Source organism: Accipiter gentilis, chromosome W (assembly GCF_929443795.1).
Source record: "Accipiter gentilis chromosome W, bAccGen1.1, whole genome shotgun sequence".
NCBI classification, from domain to species: domain Eukaryota; kingdom Metazoa; phylum Chordata; class Aves; order Accipitriformes; family Accipitridae; genus Astur; species Astur gentilis.
In genome coordinates this window covers 33,469,445-33,485,948 of record NC_064918.1, presented here as the reverse complement: position 1 = coordinate 33,485,948, position 16,504 = coordinate 33,469,445, and the positions used below count along the sequence as shown (strand labels likewise).

The 16,504-nt window shown below is 42.8% G+C and overlaps 1 protein-coding gene across 2 annotated transcripts in view; it reads right to left on the bottom strand.

Annotated features, from left to right (window-relative positions):
• The window catches only part of LOC126035457 (nuclear cap-binding protein subunit 1-like), a 73,612-nt gene that overhangs the window by 39,755 nt on the left and 17,353 nt on the right, over positions 1-16,504 (bottom strand). For both annotated transcript variants that reach the window (XM_049794066.1, XM_049794065.1), the window contains 7 exons: positions 11,861-11,971; positions 10,591-10,655; positions 9,767-9,829; positions 3,430-3,504; positions 2,329-2,432; positions 1,430-1,552; positions 51-153 (listed from right to left, as the gene is read on the bottom strand). In XM_049794066.1, coding sequence (XP_049650023.1) covers positions 51-153; positions 1,430-1,552; positions 2,329-2,432; positions 3,430-3,504; positions 9,767-9,829; positions 10,591-10,655; positions 11,861-11,971 — 644 coding nt within the window. The remainder of the gene's footprint in view (positions 1-50; positions 154-1,429; positions 1,553-2,328; positions 2,433-3,429; positions 3,505-9,766; positions 9,830-10,590; positions 10,656-11,860; positions 11,972-16,504) is intronic.

Sequence of the window (16,504 nt, the reverse complement as noted above, 5' to 3'; positions counted from 1 at the left end):
AGAATGAAATGGTTCCGTAAGCCCCAAAATAATGCACGTACCACACTTACTTAGCCAGAGCACTGAAGGAGTGGCTGAAAGACTTCGCAGCTAGATGGAGCAGAGTCTGTACAAAAACTTCTATTTTCAAAGGATTGAAGGTGAATCCTTCATCTGCAAGTTATTTAAAGTTAAAACAATAAGTACTTCAAGTAGAGGTTTTAAGTTGCTCTAGAATCTTTAAAGATAATTTTTGTAAAAAGAATTAAAACAATAAATTAAGTTTCAGCGACTGGATTTTGCAAGGCTTAACAGGGAGTTAGTAAATATATTCTAAAAGGTGCAGATTTTGGGACTTCCATCTGTCATGGAGAAAACATGTAGAAATAGTTCCAGGTTAATGAGAAATAGCAGCAGAGAGACAGCTATGCTAGTGGCATCTAACAGCACTGATGGAAGGAAGCAGGGAATAACAGCTGAAGATGCTGCAGAAGTCTGCATTGGGTTGGAGACAAGGCAGGCCATAGAGCATGGGAAAGGGGGAATGGATGAGAAGAGAGGAAGCTGCAGATGATTATAATACAGAGGCTGGGTATTTGTAATGGTTGGGGAAGGGGGGCACCAATTGTGCATAGGGGATGTGGGACACTTGAGGTGAATGGTTCTGAATCCCCTGGACGCTGCTGTAGACCTGCTGGCAACAACGGGTAAAAAAAGGAACATCAATTACTATGTGCTCTTTATAGCAAATCAAGGAAAACAATACTGGCTCTCAAGCAAAAAAAGGCTCACTGCTGCTCTGTGCATGAATAACAGAACACTTACAAGTATTGCAGTATTACCCAAACTGTCCCTATGTTTTAAAGATCACTCCTCAAACCCATAGCTCACACTCCTTTCAGACCCCAAGAGCACATTGGCTTTGGAAATCGAGCATTAGGTGTGGCTGGACCAACAGCAAAGCTGGAAAGAACTTGAGCAAAGTCCTATTGTGAGAATGCCAGTTTCATTTAGATCTAGGGAAAGCTAAGATAGCCAGGGTGCTACCTTTAACTGCTATGGGACTATATCAACAGGAAGCAAGCTCTTAAGTAGGGCAAAGGCACTGGATCTTCAGGACAAAGCTGACACCATGAAATGAGCTCTAATGCTGAAGGCAAAGGAAAACGCTAAAAATCCTTCATGCCACCTCTGTGGATAATTAGCAGAAGCCACATCAAGGGCCAGGTTGCTTCTATTAACTAGAACAGACCTGTCTCTGTACATGACAAGAACAGAAGAAACACTGACAATTGTTTGTTACTTCCATTTATTGTTAAACTGAAACCAACTATTAGAAAGGAAAGCATACAGTTCAATTAGCAGCAGAAACCATAACTACAGGACAGCAAAATGGTTTAGATGCAAAACTAATGATAACCTTGCAATGCCTAATATCAGATGTCCTTACCATCGTCATCATCCTTATTTGGATTAGGCACATCTTTTAAAATGCTGAAGATTTCATCGTTACTGGCCTTATTTTTAATTGCAATCGTTAAACAGAGTGCTACAGTATACCCAGGAAGAGACCCTAAATGAAAACAGAAAGTTCATATAATCCTTTTCAAGTCTAGGATGGAATGAATATTTTTACATCAGTGTGTTTCTCAGAGAAGCATGTACACTTCCCAGCTACCCCCAAAACTTGCTGCTCCCAATACCACTGTCCAAATGACCATTCCATAAAATTCATCAACTGGTTTCCTATTCTTCACAAATTCAAGCCCTTTTCTAGAACCTTCAGAGTTGAGGGGGGAATAACCCCCCAATTAAAACTCCATTCTAATTTCCATCAGCTTCTTGAAAATACAATACTTAGGTGCATTTCCTCACTTATCTCTGCCTTTGATAATGACAGATCCTTCACATGATTTGCTGCCTCTCTGCTTGCGTCATTAAAATAAATTTGTTCAGTAAAATCTTTTATTGTTAAGTGCCCCATTAATTCAAAAACAAGCCCATATTATCTTTTGCTACATTCATTTCTGCACAGTATTCTGCCCGAATGATGGAAATAAATGAAATTTTCTTTTTTTTAGACTCCTGGCAAACCAAAGCAATGCTGTAGCACCTAGACTGCAGTCCCCTCAGCATGATTTAACCTCATACAGCTAGACTTTTTTTTATTTTTTTAAAAAATTGTTCAAATTAGAAAGATCCAGACATAGCACTAGATCAAAATCAAGCATATTTATTTCAGCTGAGTTCCCCTTTATGAAGTTAAGTGACTTGACACTCAAGCTAGGACATTCCCTTGCTTTGAAACAATCTGCTTGGAATTGAAGTTTCAGTAACTGAAATACTTACTATTGCTTTCATCTCCATATTTGTAAATACACACTGGGTTTGCAGGACTGAGGACAGAAAAGCTTGGAGGAACAATGTCTATTATTCGCTGATGGTAGGAAAGCCTACAAAAGTAAGTTTCACAGCAGTAGAATTATAAGGGCATATCATCATCAGGGCTGACTGAACTCGCTGATTTAAAGTATTTTTCCTATTTTTTAATTTGGACTGTGCAAAAAAAAAAAAAAAAATCAAAACGTTTACTCAATGCAATGGTAGTTCCCGACAGATAGCAAGAGCTAACTTAATCAAAACTTTCTAGTAGATGCTTAAGACTAGAATTTCATCCTGACACAAGACTAAGATGCTATGGGGATAACTGGTAAAATACTGGTATTAAAAGTACATGGGGAGGGAAGAAAAATAAAAAAAGATTAAACCAAATGGCTTCATTTTACCTTCTATCTTTCTTACCTTACAAACACTGAAATCCTCTACTAAATTTGCAGTAAAATCAAAAGGAGCCACAAACAAAATGAAATCTTCTTGCAGCACAACAATTTCACACTTCATATACCCCCCCCATTTCCACAATCCTTTAGCCCACCCCTAACAGCTGTTGTGCTTTTGCAGCTTCTTTTTAAGGTCCATGAGAAATGGAGATGCCCAGAACAATCAAGATACTTATTTATCTTAAACTAGGGATATAATATAATATAATATAATATAATATACCCCCCTATTTCTGTGAATAACCACTGTTTTCCAGCAAATTACCTGAACTCTTTTTCCTTCCCTGCCTGCCCTATTATCAACTCTTTTTACCTATCCCCAAGCAGAAAAAGTAAAGCCGCCTTACTTTGTACCTAGAAGGATGTCACCTCCACTTGCTCCACCTATTTGTCCCCCAGTCCACTAGGAAAAGCAGTGCCCTACAACAGATACACTAGAACAAAACTGAGCAAGACAACAGAACAGACTTTATCTAAAAAAGTTAACTGAGAAAATACATATGCTTAATACAAGAGCCACATTAAAAGGAATACATCATTACCTAGAAGCAATGGCCAAACTTCAATTTAACATAACTACAAAAGCAAGACGTTTGGAAGTCTTACTTACCTCATGCATTTTTCCAAAACCTCTCTCACAAATTTGGATTTGGGCTTCTCAAGGTCCTGAGTAAGACAGTCTGACCTAACAAAGGAAAAAACAAACAAACAAAAACAACCCAAAAAAAACCACACACAATCATTTCTAATAAATGTATTTGTGTTCTAATCTGGTTTGGTCTGATACAACAGGTAGGGAACATTCACTGGATAATCACAATTCATAAAATCATTCAGGTTGTAAAGAATCTCAGGAGGCTACATACACCAACTTCCTGCTCAAAGCATGGTTGTAATAACCTTTGTATAATCAATTTGTTAATCAAACCGGTAGGCTGTTAAAATATGTTGAGCTCTGCAACTTAGTAACTAAGTTGCTTTTAACTGCAATAACCTGTTAGGCAATGCCTACAGTAACAATTGCAGAAACTAGATATTGAGCTAAGTAAGCAAGATGTGCCAGTCTTGATTGCCTTATAAGGAGGTACTCTAAACTGTAAAGTTTAACAGCTCATCAAGAGGACAATGCAGAGGAAGACTGGGCCCTGAGGGGAGATAAAAGAAGTTTTAGTAAATAAGATGCTGCTTAACAATGATTTAGATAGCTATGCAGCATAACAGGATATGTTAATAGAAAGGATTTGATATATTACCAATTATTGTACTAACACACCGAAAACGGGAAGTAATATAACTCCTCAAGGACAGTTCCTGATAAAGAATAAGGAACTGGTCCCAGAAACCAGCCAAGGCCAGTTCCGTGGCTTGGACAGATGCCAAGAAGTAACAGAGCCTGCGCAAGATGAGACGGTTAAAAGTTTACCGTGAAGAAGACATACGGCCTTCATCTCTTCGACCTCTGACATCACCAGAAAGAAGGACTGCGCAGGCACAGTCAGGAGGAACTTAAGGGAGTGACCTCTTGGGACTAATTTTAATACAAAGCGGGAATAGGTCATGACTATGTATAGACATATTGGGAAATCTCATGTATATGTAACACTTAACTGTTTAAATTTGAAACACGTTACCGTATCAAGTGCGCGCCGTTGGTGGAGCGGAGACTCCCCGGCCGCCCAGCGCTGTTTTGCCTGTTTATCGCTTGCTCAAATAAATTCTATTCGGAGATTTTACTTTAGAGTGAATAATTTGTCACCGCCGTTTATAACATGGTCGACAATGAATTCAAACCAGATCACTCAGGGTTTTGTCCAATCAGTTCTGAAAACCTCCAAGGATGGAGATGCCACAACCTCTCTGGGCCCCTGCTCTAGTGCTTATCCTCACAATGAAATATTTTGCTTTATATTCAGATGGAACCTCCCCTGTTTGAAGTTATGGCCACTGTCTCTCATCCTCCTGTCATGCACCTCAGTAAGGAGACTGGCCCCATCCTCTCAGTAACCTCCTCATAGGTATTAGAAGGCTGCTATTAGGTCCCTCTGAAGCCTTCTTTTCTCCAGGCTGAACAAGCACAGTTCTCAACCTCTCCTCATAGATCATGTGCTGCAGCCCCCTGACCAGCTTGGTGGCCCTCTGATTAACTCCCATCAGTTTCTCAATGTCTGTCTTGTATTGGGGGGCCAAAACTGGACACAGTACTCTAGATGAGGTCTAACAAGTGCCAAGTAAAGGGGAATAATCACTTCCCTCAATCTACTGGATGCACTCCTGTTGACACTGCCTAGGACACTGTTTGGCCTTTGTCACTGGCAAGTCACACTACTGGCTTTTGTTTAGCCTATTGTCCAGCAGGATCCCCAAGTCCTTTTCAGCAGAGCTGCTTCCCAGCCAGTCAGTCCCCCACCTGCACCATTGCAGGGGGTTAGTTCATTCCAAGTACAGGACTCTGCATTTGTCCTTGTAGAATTTTGGGAGGTTCCTCTCAGGCCATTTCTCCAGCCTGAATAGGTCCCTCTGAATGACAGTCCTATCCTCAAGCATATCAACTGCACCCCCAAATGTAATGTTGTCTGCAAGCTTGATGAGGGTGCATTCTGTCTCCTCCAGGTCATTGATAAAGATCTTAAACAGGACAGGTCCCAGGATTGACCCCTATAGTACTCCACTTGTAACCAGGCTCCAGGTAGAGTACAAACCATTAACCACTACCCTCTGAGCCTGACAAACCAGACAGGTTTTCATCCATCTAGACCATAACAATCCAATTTGTGTACAAGGATTCTGTAGGAGACCACATAAAAAGCTTTTCTAAAGTCAAGGTGGATGACATTCACTGCTCTCCCTTCATCCACAAATTTAGTCCTTTCATACAAGGCAATGAGGTTGGTCAGGCATAATTTACCCTTGGTAAACCCATACTGACGGTTCCCAGTCACCTTCTTTCTTATCCCTTGTGCTCAGAAATGCATTCCAAGAGGACTTGCTCCATGATTTTCCCAGGGACCAAAGTGAGACTGACAGGCTTATAGTTCCACAGATTGTTCTGTTGGCCTTTTTTGAAAATGGGTGCAACATTTACCTTTCTCTAATTATCAGGGACCTCTCCTGATCTACACAGCCTTTCAAAGACAATAGAGGGCAGCTTCACAATGAAATTGGCCAGCTCTCCCAGCACCCTCAGGTGCATCCCATCTTGTACCATGAATTTGTATGGGTTGAGATTTCTCAAGAGATTCACAACTTGATCCTCTTCCACTACTGGTAATTCTTCTCCTCCTTGAACACTATCTCTAAGCACAGAGACTCAGGAGACCATGTCTGTGAAGACTGAGGCAAAAGAGGCATTGAGTACCTTAGCTATCTCTTTTGTCACTAAATCACCTGCCCCATTCAGCTGCAGGCCTGCATTTTTCTTGTTTATTCTTTTACTGATAATGTAGCAGCAGAAGCTCTCATTGCCCTTTATGTCCTTTGCAAATCTCAATTCAAGTTGAGCTTTGTCTTTCCTAATACCATCCCTGCATGCCCAGGCAATGTTTCTAAATTCCTCCTTTGTAGACTGTCCTTGCTTCCACCTCCTGTGCACATCCTTTTGCATTGGACCTCAGTTATGATCTCCCTGATTAGCCAAGCTGGCCTACTTGGTTTCCTGAGTATCAGGATAGACCATTCATGTACTTGGAGGAGGGTGTCCTTAAAGACCCGGTAGCTCTTTGGAGTTCCTTTGCCCTTCAGAGCTGTCTCTCATGGGATCCTCCCTACCAGTTCTCTGAATAAGACCACATCTGCTCTCCTGAAGTCTAGGGTCTGTACTCTGCTACTCTCCTTCCTCACTCCCCTCAGGATCTTGAGCTCCACTATTGCATGGTCACTACAGCCAAGGCTGCTGCTGATTATCACATCCTCAACCAGTTCTTTGTTAGTGAATAGCAGATTCAGCTGTGTGTCACTCCTGGTTGGCCCATCCAGTACCTGTGTCAAGAAGTTATTCCTGACACCCTCCAAAAATCTCCTTGACTACTTGCATCCCTCTGTGTTGCCCTTCCAGCAGATGTCAGGGAGGTTTAAGTCCTCCATAAAGAACAGGGTCTGTGATCCAGAGAATTCCTCCAGTTGTTTAAAGATGACTGATCACTTTCTAACCCCGATCAGGTAGTTTGTAACTCCCACCATGATGTCACCCTCACTGGCCTCTCCTCCCATCTTGACCAACAAGCTCTCAATCAGCCTGTTGCCCATTCCATAGAAGAGGTCTATGTATTCAATCTGGTCCTTCACATAGAGGGCAACTCCCCTCCTCTTCTTCCCTGCCTGTCTTTTTTGAAGAGTCTGAATCCATCCATTACAGAACTGTGGCTATATGAACTCTCCCACCACAGCTCAGCTACTCATCGCAGTTCTTCATCTGCACAGAGCTCTAGCACTTTGTTTCCCAGGCTGTGTGCATTTGTGCACAGGCACTTGAAGGGGGCCCTTTCATCCTGCTTTATCCTTCCAAGTGCTTTCTTGTTCCCATCACCTCGCCCCATGTACTTTCCACCCCATTTTCCATTCCCTCATGTCACTTCATGGTATGAACTTCATCACCCAACATACCTAGTTGAAAGCCATTCTCACCAGGTTGGCAAGCCTGTTGGCAAAGATGCTCTTGCCTCACCTTGTCAGATAGATCCTGGCTCTCCTTAACAATCCTTATTCCTCAGAGGGACCCACAGTCATAAAAACCAAAGTGCTGCCTGCAACACCAGCCATGCAGCCAGCTGTTAACTCACAAAATGCATCCACTCCTCATGTAGGCTTGAGAATACCACTCGTGTCCTTCACCTTTGTCCCCAGAGCTCTGTAGTTACTCTCGATATATTCCAGGTCCCCCCTGGCAGTGTTATTGGTGCCCACATGGATGAGAAGCAAGAGGTAATAGTCCAAGGGCCAGACAAGTCTTAACAGTCTCTCCACAACCATCCTGGCTATGGGCCCTTAGCAAAAAACAAACCTTCCATAACAGCATGTCTGGTCAGCAGATGGGTGCCTCCATCCCCTGCAGAAAGGGATCTCCAACCATTATCATCCACTGCTTCCTCCTGGTGCTAATGTACAATTCATGCCCAGCTGGCTCTGAAGCCTCCTTTACAGAGCCTGTTCCTCTGCATTAGCTATTACAGGACTGTACTGATGCTATAAGTTCAGATCTAAGGGCAGAGAAGGAGCCTTTCTCCTGCTCCAGAAGTTACAAGTCTCCAGCCTCCCCCATCTTGGCTATCTCCATCCACCACTGGTTTAAGTGTAGCTTCTTGCTGTCCCTTCTTCCTTGCACTATGTAGCTCAGGCTCTGGTCTTTGCAAGGTCTCTGCGCAGACCCTGTTGATCCGTTTGCCTTCCCTAATACTACAACAGCCTGCTCACCTCCTTACACAGCTCCTTTACCTGGCAACTCTGCTTTTTGACCAGAGCACACCTCCCACAAGCAAAACCACCGCTACCTCCTGCTTCAGGCAATTCCTGCAGCCCCAGACGTTGACAGTGACATTCTTCCTCTAAAGCTCCATCTGGAACAAGGCTTTTAATTTATCAGGGGTGTTGTTTCCAACCAGTGCTGGGGACAGAGCCCTGTGGCACATCACCACCATTGCTGTACAGCCCCACACTGTCTGGAGCTCCCTGGTGCGCTGACTGCCCTGCTAACTGCTTCTGTTTTCTGTACTCTGGGAGCTGCATTTCTGCTTACCAGCTAAACAGGCATCACCCACAGCAGCTGACCAGCAGATTACTCCCTAGTCAGCAAACTGTTTTAGACTTTCATGTTTTACAGTGTACACAATTTGAAGATAAGGAGCCAGTCTATCACTATTTCCTTATTGGCCATTAGCAATCTTCGGAATCCCTTCTTCGTAAGGTAACTTTTTGAATGGCTTCTCCAAAAAATTAAAGCAGTGTTTGCTCTGTTGGTTAGACTGCTTTCCTGAGGAAACAAAGCTTGTATGATTTCACTATGTTCCTCCCTCCAAACAATTTTTGGGTTCTTAGCTGATATTAAATACATTTCAGAGAAAGAGAAGTCTCAGAGACAGTTATATTCTTTAAAGTTTTGTGAAAACTGGCAGCTTGGTAGAGAGATATCCACATCTGTTCCCAACAAGGGGAATGCAGGCAATGAAAAAACAGCTATTTGGAGGCTCCCACTTAGTCAGTCAACATAAACAAACTTGATAACAGCAAACACACAACTCCTAATTGGCACAACGCAGGGGGCATAAATAAATCTGAAGTAATGCATCACATACAGGGCTGCACCCCTCTTCCCAGGGACACCCAGGCACGTTGGCTATGGGATGTAGGTATTGGTAGCAGGCTGCAGAAGTTAGACTGTAGGGAGGACTAAGCCCCCAAGTAATCTTTCTTTATATGTGGGAACAGGACAGGATGGGAGAAAGCAGAAGGCATGGTACCTGGAATACAAGGCTTTGGGAAAGCTATGATTAGGCACTGAGGGGGTGCAGGGAGCTCCTACTAGAAGCCAAAAGATTAAGATTCAGGGGGAGGGTGGGGGGTGTCATGTTAGGATGGCACTCAGAGTGAGGTTACACATATGAATGCAGGGAGCCAAAGGGAAGGAGAGTCAAGGCAAATTACTGATAAGTAGGAGAACCCTTCTGAAAAGCTTACAAACAACTGACTGAGGCGATAAGGACAAAAATCTACAAGCAAGTCAGGTTTCCACTGTTTACAGAACACAGTACTGCTTGGATATTCATTACAGAAAACTGGGATTGTTTTTATAGTGACTAAAGGTTACCAACCTTGTCTACCAAGTAATGGTAGTAAACAGGTGTCGGGGGAGGGGTCAAAAGTGTTAGTGGAAAACAGTTAACAAAACCACTATGTTGTGACATTTGCTGGATAAGTTTGAAGGTTTAAGTTCTGATGGGAGACAGAGACTGACTTACCAATCTTCCCAGCTCCAACGGAACTGAAAGTTACTCAGGTGGTGGGAAAACCAGTTAATAAACCTTTTTTAAAAGAAAGCTCTATTAAATACCAGAGCTGCAAAGAAAAACAACAAACAAACAAAAAAATCCCCACAAACCTCCTAACTGACAAGTAGAATATATCTATAAGAAAATCTCAAAGATAAGCCCAAACTCTCCAATCTGTAGTCATTAATGCATTAAACAGACATCGATGTTGACTCATACAAAAAGACTGAATTGAGAGTCAAAAGCCAGCCTTTATGGATGAATGTGCAGTCTCTCTTGTTCTGGTGCATATATGACACTAATGACTTACTAAAATAAGCAGTGAAAAAAAACATTAGTGCAAGTCTACAGGTTTTTACATTTTTGCACAGTAATTTTAGTTCTACATAATGCAGACCACTCAAACCACAGAAACATCACTACTCTTTTCCAGCTAGCCAACCTTCCCATAAACCCACTTCCAACCCTTTTCCTTCCTCAGGCCAACAGGGAGGAGAAAGTAGTACATAACAGAAGGGAGTATGGATGTGGAAGAGTTGTCATAGTTTTTATAGCTGCACTGTATAGCTAATCACACTAGTGACTTGAAGGAAAGTTTCTGAGGGAAGAAAGGCAAGGTCAGTCCATCCTTTACCTTCTCTTCAGATGGCTCAAGTCTAGAGCCCCAAAAACATTTTGTACAGAACCAAACTGTTTATCAAGGATTTCAGATGATCCTTTTAAAAAATACATCAATATCCAATGCACAAGAAAAATGAGAAACATTTTCTGTTGTCTCCAAAATATATACTTACCTGTCTATACATGTAGTATTCATTGTATCCAAGCGCATGTAAAGCATTTCTGTGGCTTGTGCAAGCTGAAAGTTTCTTATTAAAGTTAACAGAGAGGCATTTGAAACTGTAAGTTACTCTCAATTTTTCAGAGATGATTTCATCAACTCTACTGACAGCTCCCTGTCTCTATATCATGACTTACCCCATTTTGAAAAGGCCACAGGAATAAATGAATAATGAAGCATGCGGTTTTCTCCAATAAGTAACATCTATTCTCTAATCCAAGTCTGCGTTTCTTCCATTAATTACAGTGAGACCATTAGCTGCTTTTACTGGAAGCCAGAATCCCTACCATGAGACAACAAAAACTGCACACTAATGATATGAATGGACATCAACCTTGTTATGGACCACATTTTTATGATCTCACAGTTTTAGCTTCACATGCTCCTGTTGCTGCCTAATCAACGGACCATCTTTGCTCATCATTAACAGCTCAAGAAAGTACGTCCACACTGGCCTGACCCAAAGACCATGGCCAGCCAACCCTGATCCTTTGTTGCTGCATTCCTATTGATACTTAGTGCAAGCAGGTTCCCAAAATTTTAGGGATAGTCTCAGTGAGAATTTAGACTATGTGGTTACAATCACTGGGTGATTTCAAGCAGTAGAATAAAAATTTGGGAATGAAATTACCAGTAGGTATGTCTGTTAGTCCTCCATTCTCAGCAACTAGCTCAGACACAATCTAAAACTACAATGAAAAGGGGCCAGTGCAACACTCAGAATTAGCTAGGAGCTGATACTTCCTTCCTCACCATTAGCTACTCTCTGACCTGAGAGATTATTATTGACTTTATGAATACTCCTAGTCCATTTCAGTGCAAACTCAAACAGGTTAATTTAAACTATCTACTACAGTTTTAATGTGACTATAACCATGCCACAAGGGGCCTGATGTAAAAACAGGGCTCAGAATCATGCAAGTTATTTATTCCATCCCTTGGATACAAGAGGGCTCCTCAAAAAGATCTGAGGAACAATTGGAACAAGGTCTCTCAGTTTGCCTGGTCTGCAAGCTAAAGAACAGGCTTAGATTTGAATGCAGGCTTTACTTATGACTGTTGAGCTGTGTTATTCCTTCATGTGAGCAGTGTTATTGGCAAAGTTTCATACAGCTAAATATGGGAATATTACTGCTGACATTTATTGCTATTCCATCTTGTACAGAACAAAAGAAAAAAATACTCCATTTTAAAAAGGCTCTTTAGCAGCATGAAAAGGATACAACTTGTGGTAAAGAGCCAGGCTGGAGTTTGCACAGTTCAATGAGGAGTGCTGTGTACATAACCTCAATATGTGGTGGAGATGGAAGCTGAAACAATTCTGCAAATATTACCTATGTGGGAGAAAAGCACAGAATCAGAACACAGTCAGACTCGGTCTGCACAGTCCTGAACTTGAGAACAGCAATGCACACATTCGGCAATTATATACCAAAACAAGGCCCATTTTATTCCGTCAAACTCATTTTCTGGGAATAAGAGAGGAACTTCAAAAGATAGTACAAACCCTTCAACATACTAATACAAGCCTCCTTAATTACCCCTATAATTTTAGATTAATGCCATGCATAAGACTAGCATTATGCAAAAATTCTGTTATGTCTAGTAAATACAACAAACAGTGTAGAAATGAGCACTGAGTTATAGCATGAGCTAACGTAATATTATAGCAGAATCTGAGGAAGGAAGGAAGCGAGCAAGCTAACTGAATTCATCTGCTCCTGACCTAGGAAAGTATTAAATGAAAGATAAGCATTTAACATGAAAAAACAGTTGCGTGAAAGTGACATCTGTACCTGTCTTATAGCACTGCATTTACTTTACTCCCACCTAAAAAGTTATATAAGGGTATTTGCATGTCCGTTAGGCAAAAAACTGCTCCTATCCCCAGGCTACCTGAAAGATCAGGGCACTGATGACATACCCAGACTCTGTAAAGCTTAAGTTCTACGTTCAGTTAAGTTCTAAGTTCTTATGTTGTTTTGATACTTTGGTTTGACAGACACCAATAATACCAAAACATACATCTATGCGGAACTATTAAGAAAAAGAGGCCACACTTCAGAGCTTTTCACATAGATTACAGAGTAGTTACAGAACAGTATGGAGAACTCTGGGCTTGGCATTATGAACTTTAAAGACATGAGGTCCCACAGGTGATTAATCCTTTCAGTCACCACTACAAGTGGGTTTATTTGAAAAGGGATAGACTGCTTTCAGTTTATATTTACTTCTGCCTTGGAAATAAAGAAAAGTGTTGTTTCAACATTTAGAAAATATTAGTTAGGCTAAATTATATCTATTGCTCTGTGTCCATCTGTAAAGCAAGGGAAATCTCTTAGAGATTTTTATTATATTGTAGTTGAAGGCAATGCCAGCTTGACAGGCCTTACAAGGAAATAGCAATAAGCAAAAGGAATACAAGGCTGCAGAATTCATGTTAAAGTTTAAAACGCTGCAGGTCTGTTGAAAACATTTGTAGACAAGAAATAAAGTTAGTATTCCAAAATAAATTCAAATACTTGGGAGGGAAACCAAGGAAATTAGCAGTTATGCTCAAAGAGTTTTTATATCAGATTTCCATTTCTTCTCAGTAAAAGGACAGGCAAGGAAGGAGAGGTGGGGGGTTACCCTCTATGTAAAAAAATAAAATGGATTGACTGCACAGAGCTGTCTTTGAAAGACAGCGATGAACAGGTTGAGAGCTTATGGGTGAAAATTAGAGACCAAGCCAACAAAGGAAACCTCGTGGTTGGTGTTTACTACAGGCTGCCCGATCAAGGGGAGGATGTTGACTAAGCATTCTTCAACTACAGGAAGCATCACACTCCCAGGGCTCTGATTCTGCTGGGGGACTTCAACCATGCTGACATCTGCTGGAAAAGCAGCACAGCAAGCTGCAAGCAGTCTAGGAGACTCTTGGAGAACATCAAGGACAATTTCTTAATCATAGAATGGTTTGGGTTTGAAGGGGCCTTTAAAGATCATCTAGTCCAACCCCCCTGCCTCTTTATATAATATATATAGTCCCCTTTATGTATTGAAAGGCCACAATAAGGTCTCCCCAGAGCCTTCTCTTCTCCAGGCTGAACAACCCCAACTCTCTCAGCCTGTCTTCATAGGAGAGGTGTTCCAGCCCTCTGACCATTTTCGTGGCCCTCCTCTGGACCCGCTCTAACAGGTCCATGTCTTTCTTGTGCTGGGGGCTCCAGAGCTGGATGCGGTACTCCAGGTGGGGTCTCACGAGAGTGGAGTAGAGGGGGAAAATCACCACCCTCAACCTGCTGGCAATGCTTCTTTTTATGCAGCTGGCTTTTTTAGTGCCGGATCATGACCAATTTTTCATCCACCAGTACCCCAAGTCCTTCTCCACAGGGCTGGTGATAGACAGCGAACTTCCAGTTGTTTAATGAATCAGTGCATGGGACCCCCTGGGAAACTGCCCTCAGGGATAAAGGAGCAGAAGGGACCTGGCAGCTCTTTAAGGACATTTTTCTTGGAGCACAAGAGTGTTGCAGAGGATCCACAGGGGACATCACACACAGACCAATGTGATCAAGTGAAGCCCCTTTACTACAACTTTTAGCACAGTTATATACCTTATGCGCTTGTGCACACGCCTTATACAATACTCTAATTGGTACAATACCCCGTTTTACGCGGTGCTATCTTATCCTCTATTGGCTGTGCAAGCTTCTTCACGAGTTGTCCAGCAGTTACTTATCTCATTCTTCGGCATCCAGGAGTTGTTTGTCAGGCTCTTCTTATCTTCCTTTTTCCCAGCATACAAGGACACAGTGTCCTTGTCCGCTTCAGCACTTTGTAAACTTATGCTTCGTTCCCACCTAACGGCTGGATTGCTCACATACCCTCGCCCAGCCAAGAAATCCTCAACACAAGAGCTCTAAATTCCCATATGTAAGAAATCAGGAAGGAAGGCAGGAGACCAGCATAGCTGAATAAGGACCTCCTGGTCGAGCTGAAGCACAAGAAGGAAATGCATAGGCAGTGGAAGCAGGGACACGCATCCTGGGAAGAATATAGGGATGCTGCCCGGGTGTGTAGGGATGGGATCAGGAAAGCTAAGGCACAGCTGGAGCTGAATTTGGCAAGGGATGTGAAGAATCATAAGGAGGGCTTCTACAGGTGCGTTGGTCAGAAAAGGAAGAGTAAAGAATATGTACCCGCCCTGATAAAGACGACGGGAGATCTAGTGACAACCGACATGGAGAAGGCTGAGGTACTCAATGACTTTTTTCCTCCCTTTTTGCTGGCAACCACTGTTCCCACATCTCTCAAGTCCCTGAACCTCAAGGCAGGGAGTGGGGGAACAAAGTCCCTCCCATCGTAGGAAAAGATCAGGTCCAAGACCACCTGAGGAACCTGAACGTACACAAGTCCATCAGACCCAAGAGAGGTCTGGGAGTCAGCCTCACCTCTGTGCCCAGTAAGATCATGGAGCAGATCCTCCTGGAAGACATGTCAAAGCATATGGAAGACAGGGAGGTGATTTGAGAAAGCCAACATGGCTTCACCAAGAGTAAATCGTGCCTGCCTACTCTAGTGGCCTTCTACGATGGAGTGACTGCATCAGCGGATAAGGGAAGAGCAACTGATGCCCTCTACCTGGACTTCTGTAAGGCCTTTGACACGGTCCCCCACAACATTCTTACTGCTGAATTGGAGAGATATGGATTTGATGGATGTACTGCTAGATGGATAAGGAACTGGCTGGATAGCCACGCCCAAAGAGTCACAGTCAATGCCTCACTGTCCAAATAGAAACCAGTAACAAGTGGTGTCCCTTAGGGGTCCGTACTGGGACTGATACTCTTTAATATCTTCATTAATGTCACAGCTAGTGGGATTGAGTGCACTCTCAGCAAGTTTGCAGATGACACCAAGCTGAGTGGTGCAGTTGATACTCTAGAGGGAAGGGATGCCATCCAGAGGGACCTTGACAGGCTGGAGAAGCGGGCCTGCGTGATCCTCATGAAGTTCCACAAGGCCAAGTGCAAGGTCCTGCACCTGGGTCAGGGCAATCCCCAATAACAGTACAGACTGGGTGATGAATAGATTGAGAGCAGTCCTGCAGAGAAGGACTTGGGGATACTGGTGGACAAAAAGCTGGACATGAGCCAGCAGTGTGCGCTTGCAGCCCAGAAGGGCAATCGTATCCTGGGCTGCATGAAAAGAAGTGTGGCCAGCAGGTTGATGGAAGTGATTCTGCCCCTCTACTCCACTCCTGTGAGAACCCACCTGGAGTACTGCGTCCAGCTTTGGGGTCCTCAGTATAAGAAAGACATGGACCTGTTAGAGTGGGTTCAGAGGAGGGCCACGAAAATGATCAGTAGGCTGGAACATCACTCCTCTGAGGAAAGGCTGAACAACCTGAAAGGCAGGTTGTTCAGCCTGGAGAAGGCTCTGGGGAGACCTTATTGCGGCCTTTCAATAGATAAAGGGGGCTTATAAGAAAGATGGAGACAGACTTTTTACCGAAGCCTGTAGTGACAGGACAAGGGGCAATAGTTTAAACTGAAAGAGGGTACGTTTAGATTAGATATTAGGAAGAAATTCTTTACGATGAGGGTGGTAAGACACTGGAAAACAGGCTGCCCAGAGAAGTTGTGGATGCCCCATCCCTGAAAGCGTTCACGGTCAGGTTGGATGGGGCTTTGAGCAACCTGATCAAATGAAAGATGTGTCTGCCCATTGCAGTGGGGTTGGACTAGATGATCTTTAAAGGTCCCTTCCAACTCAAACCATTCTATAATTCTAAGAATTTCATCTATATGAACTTTGGTTATTTTCAGATTTGATGAGTTTCTGAATCAAATAATTTTTCAAGGCCTTTAAGTAGTTTAATA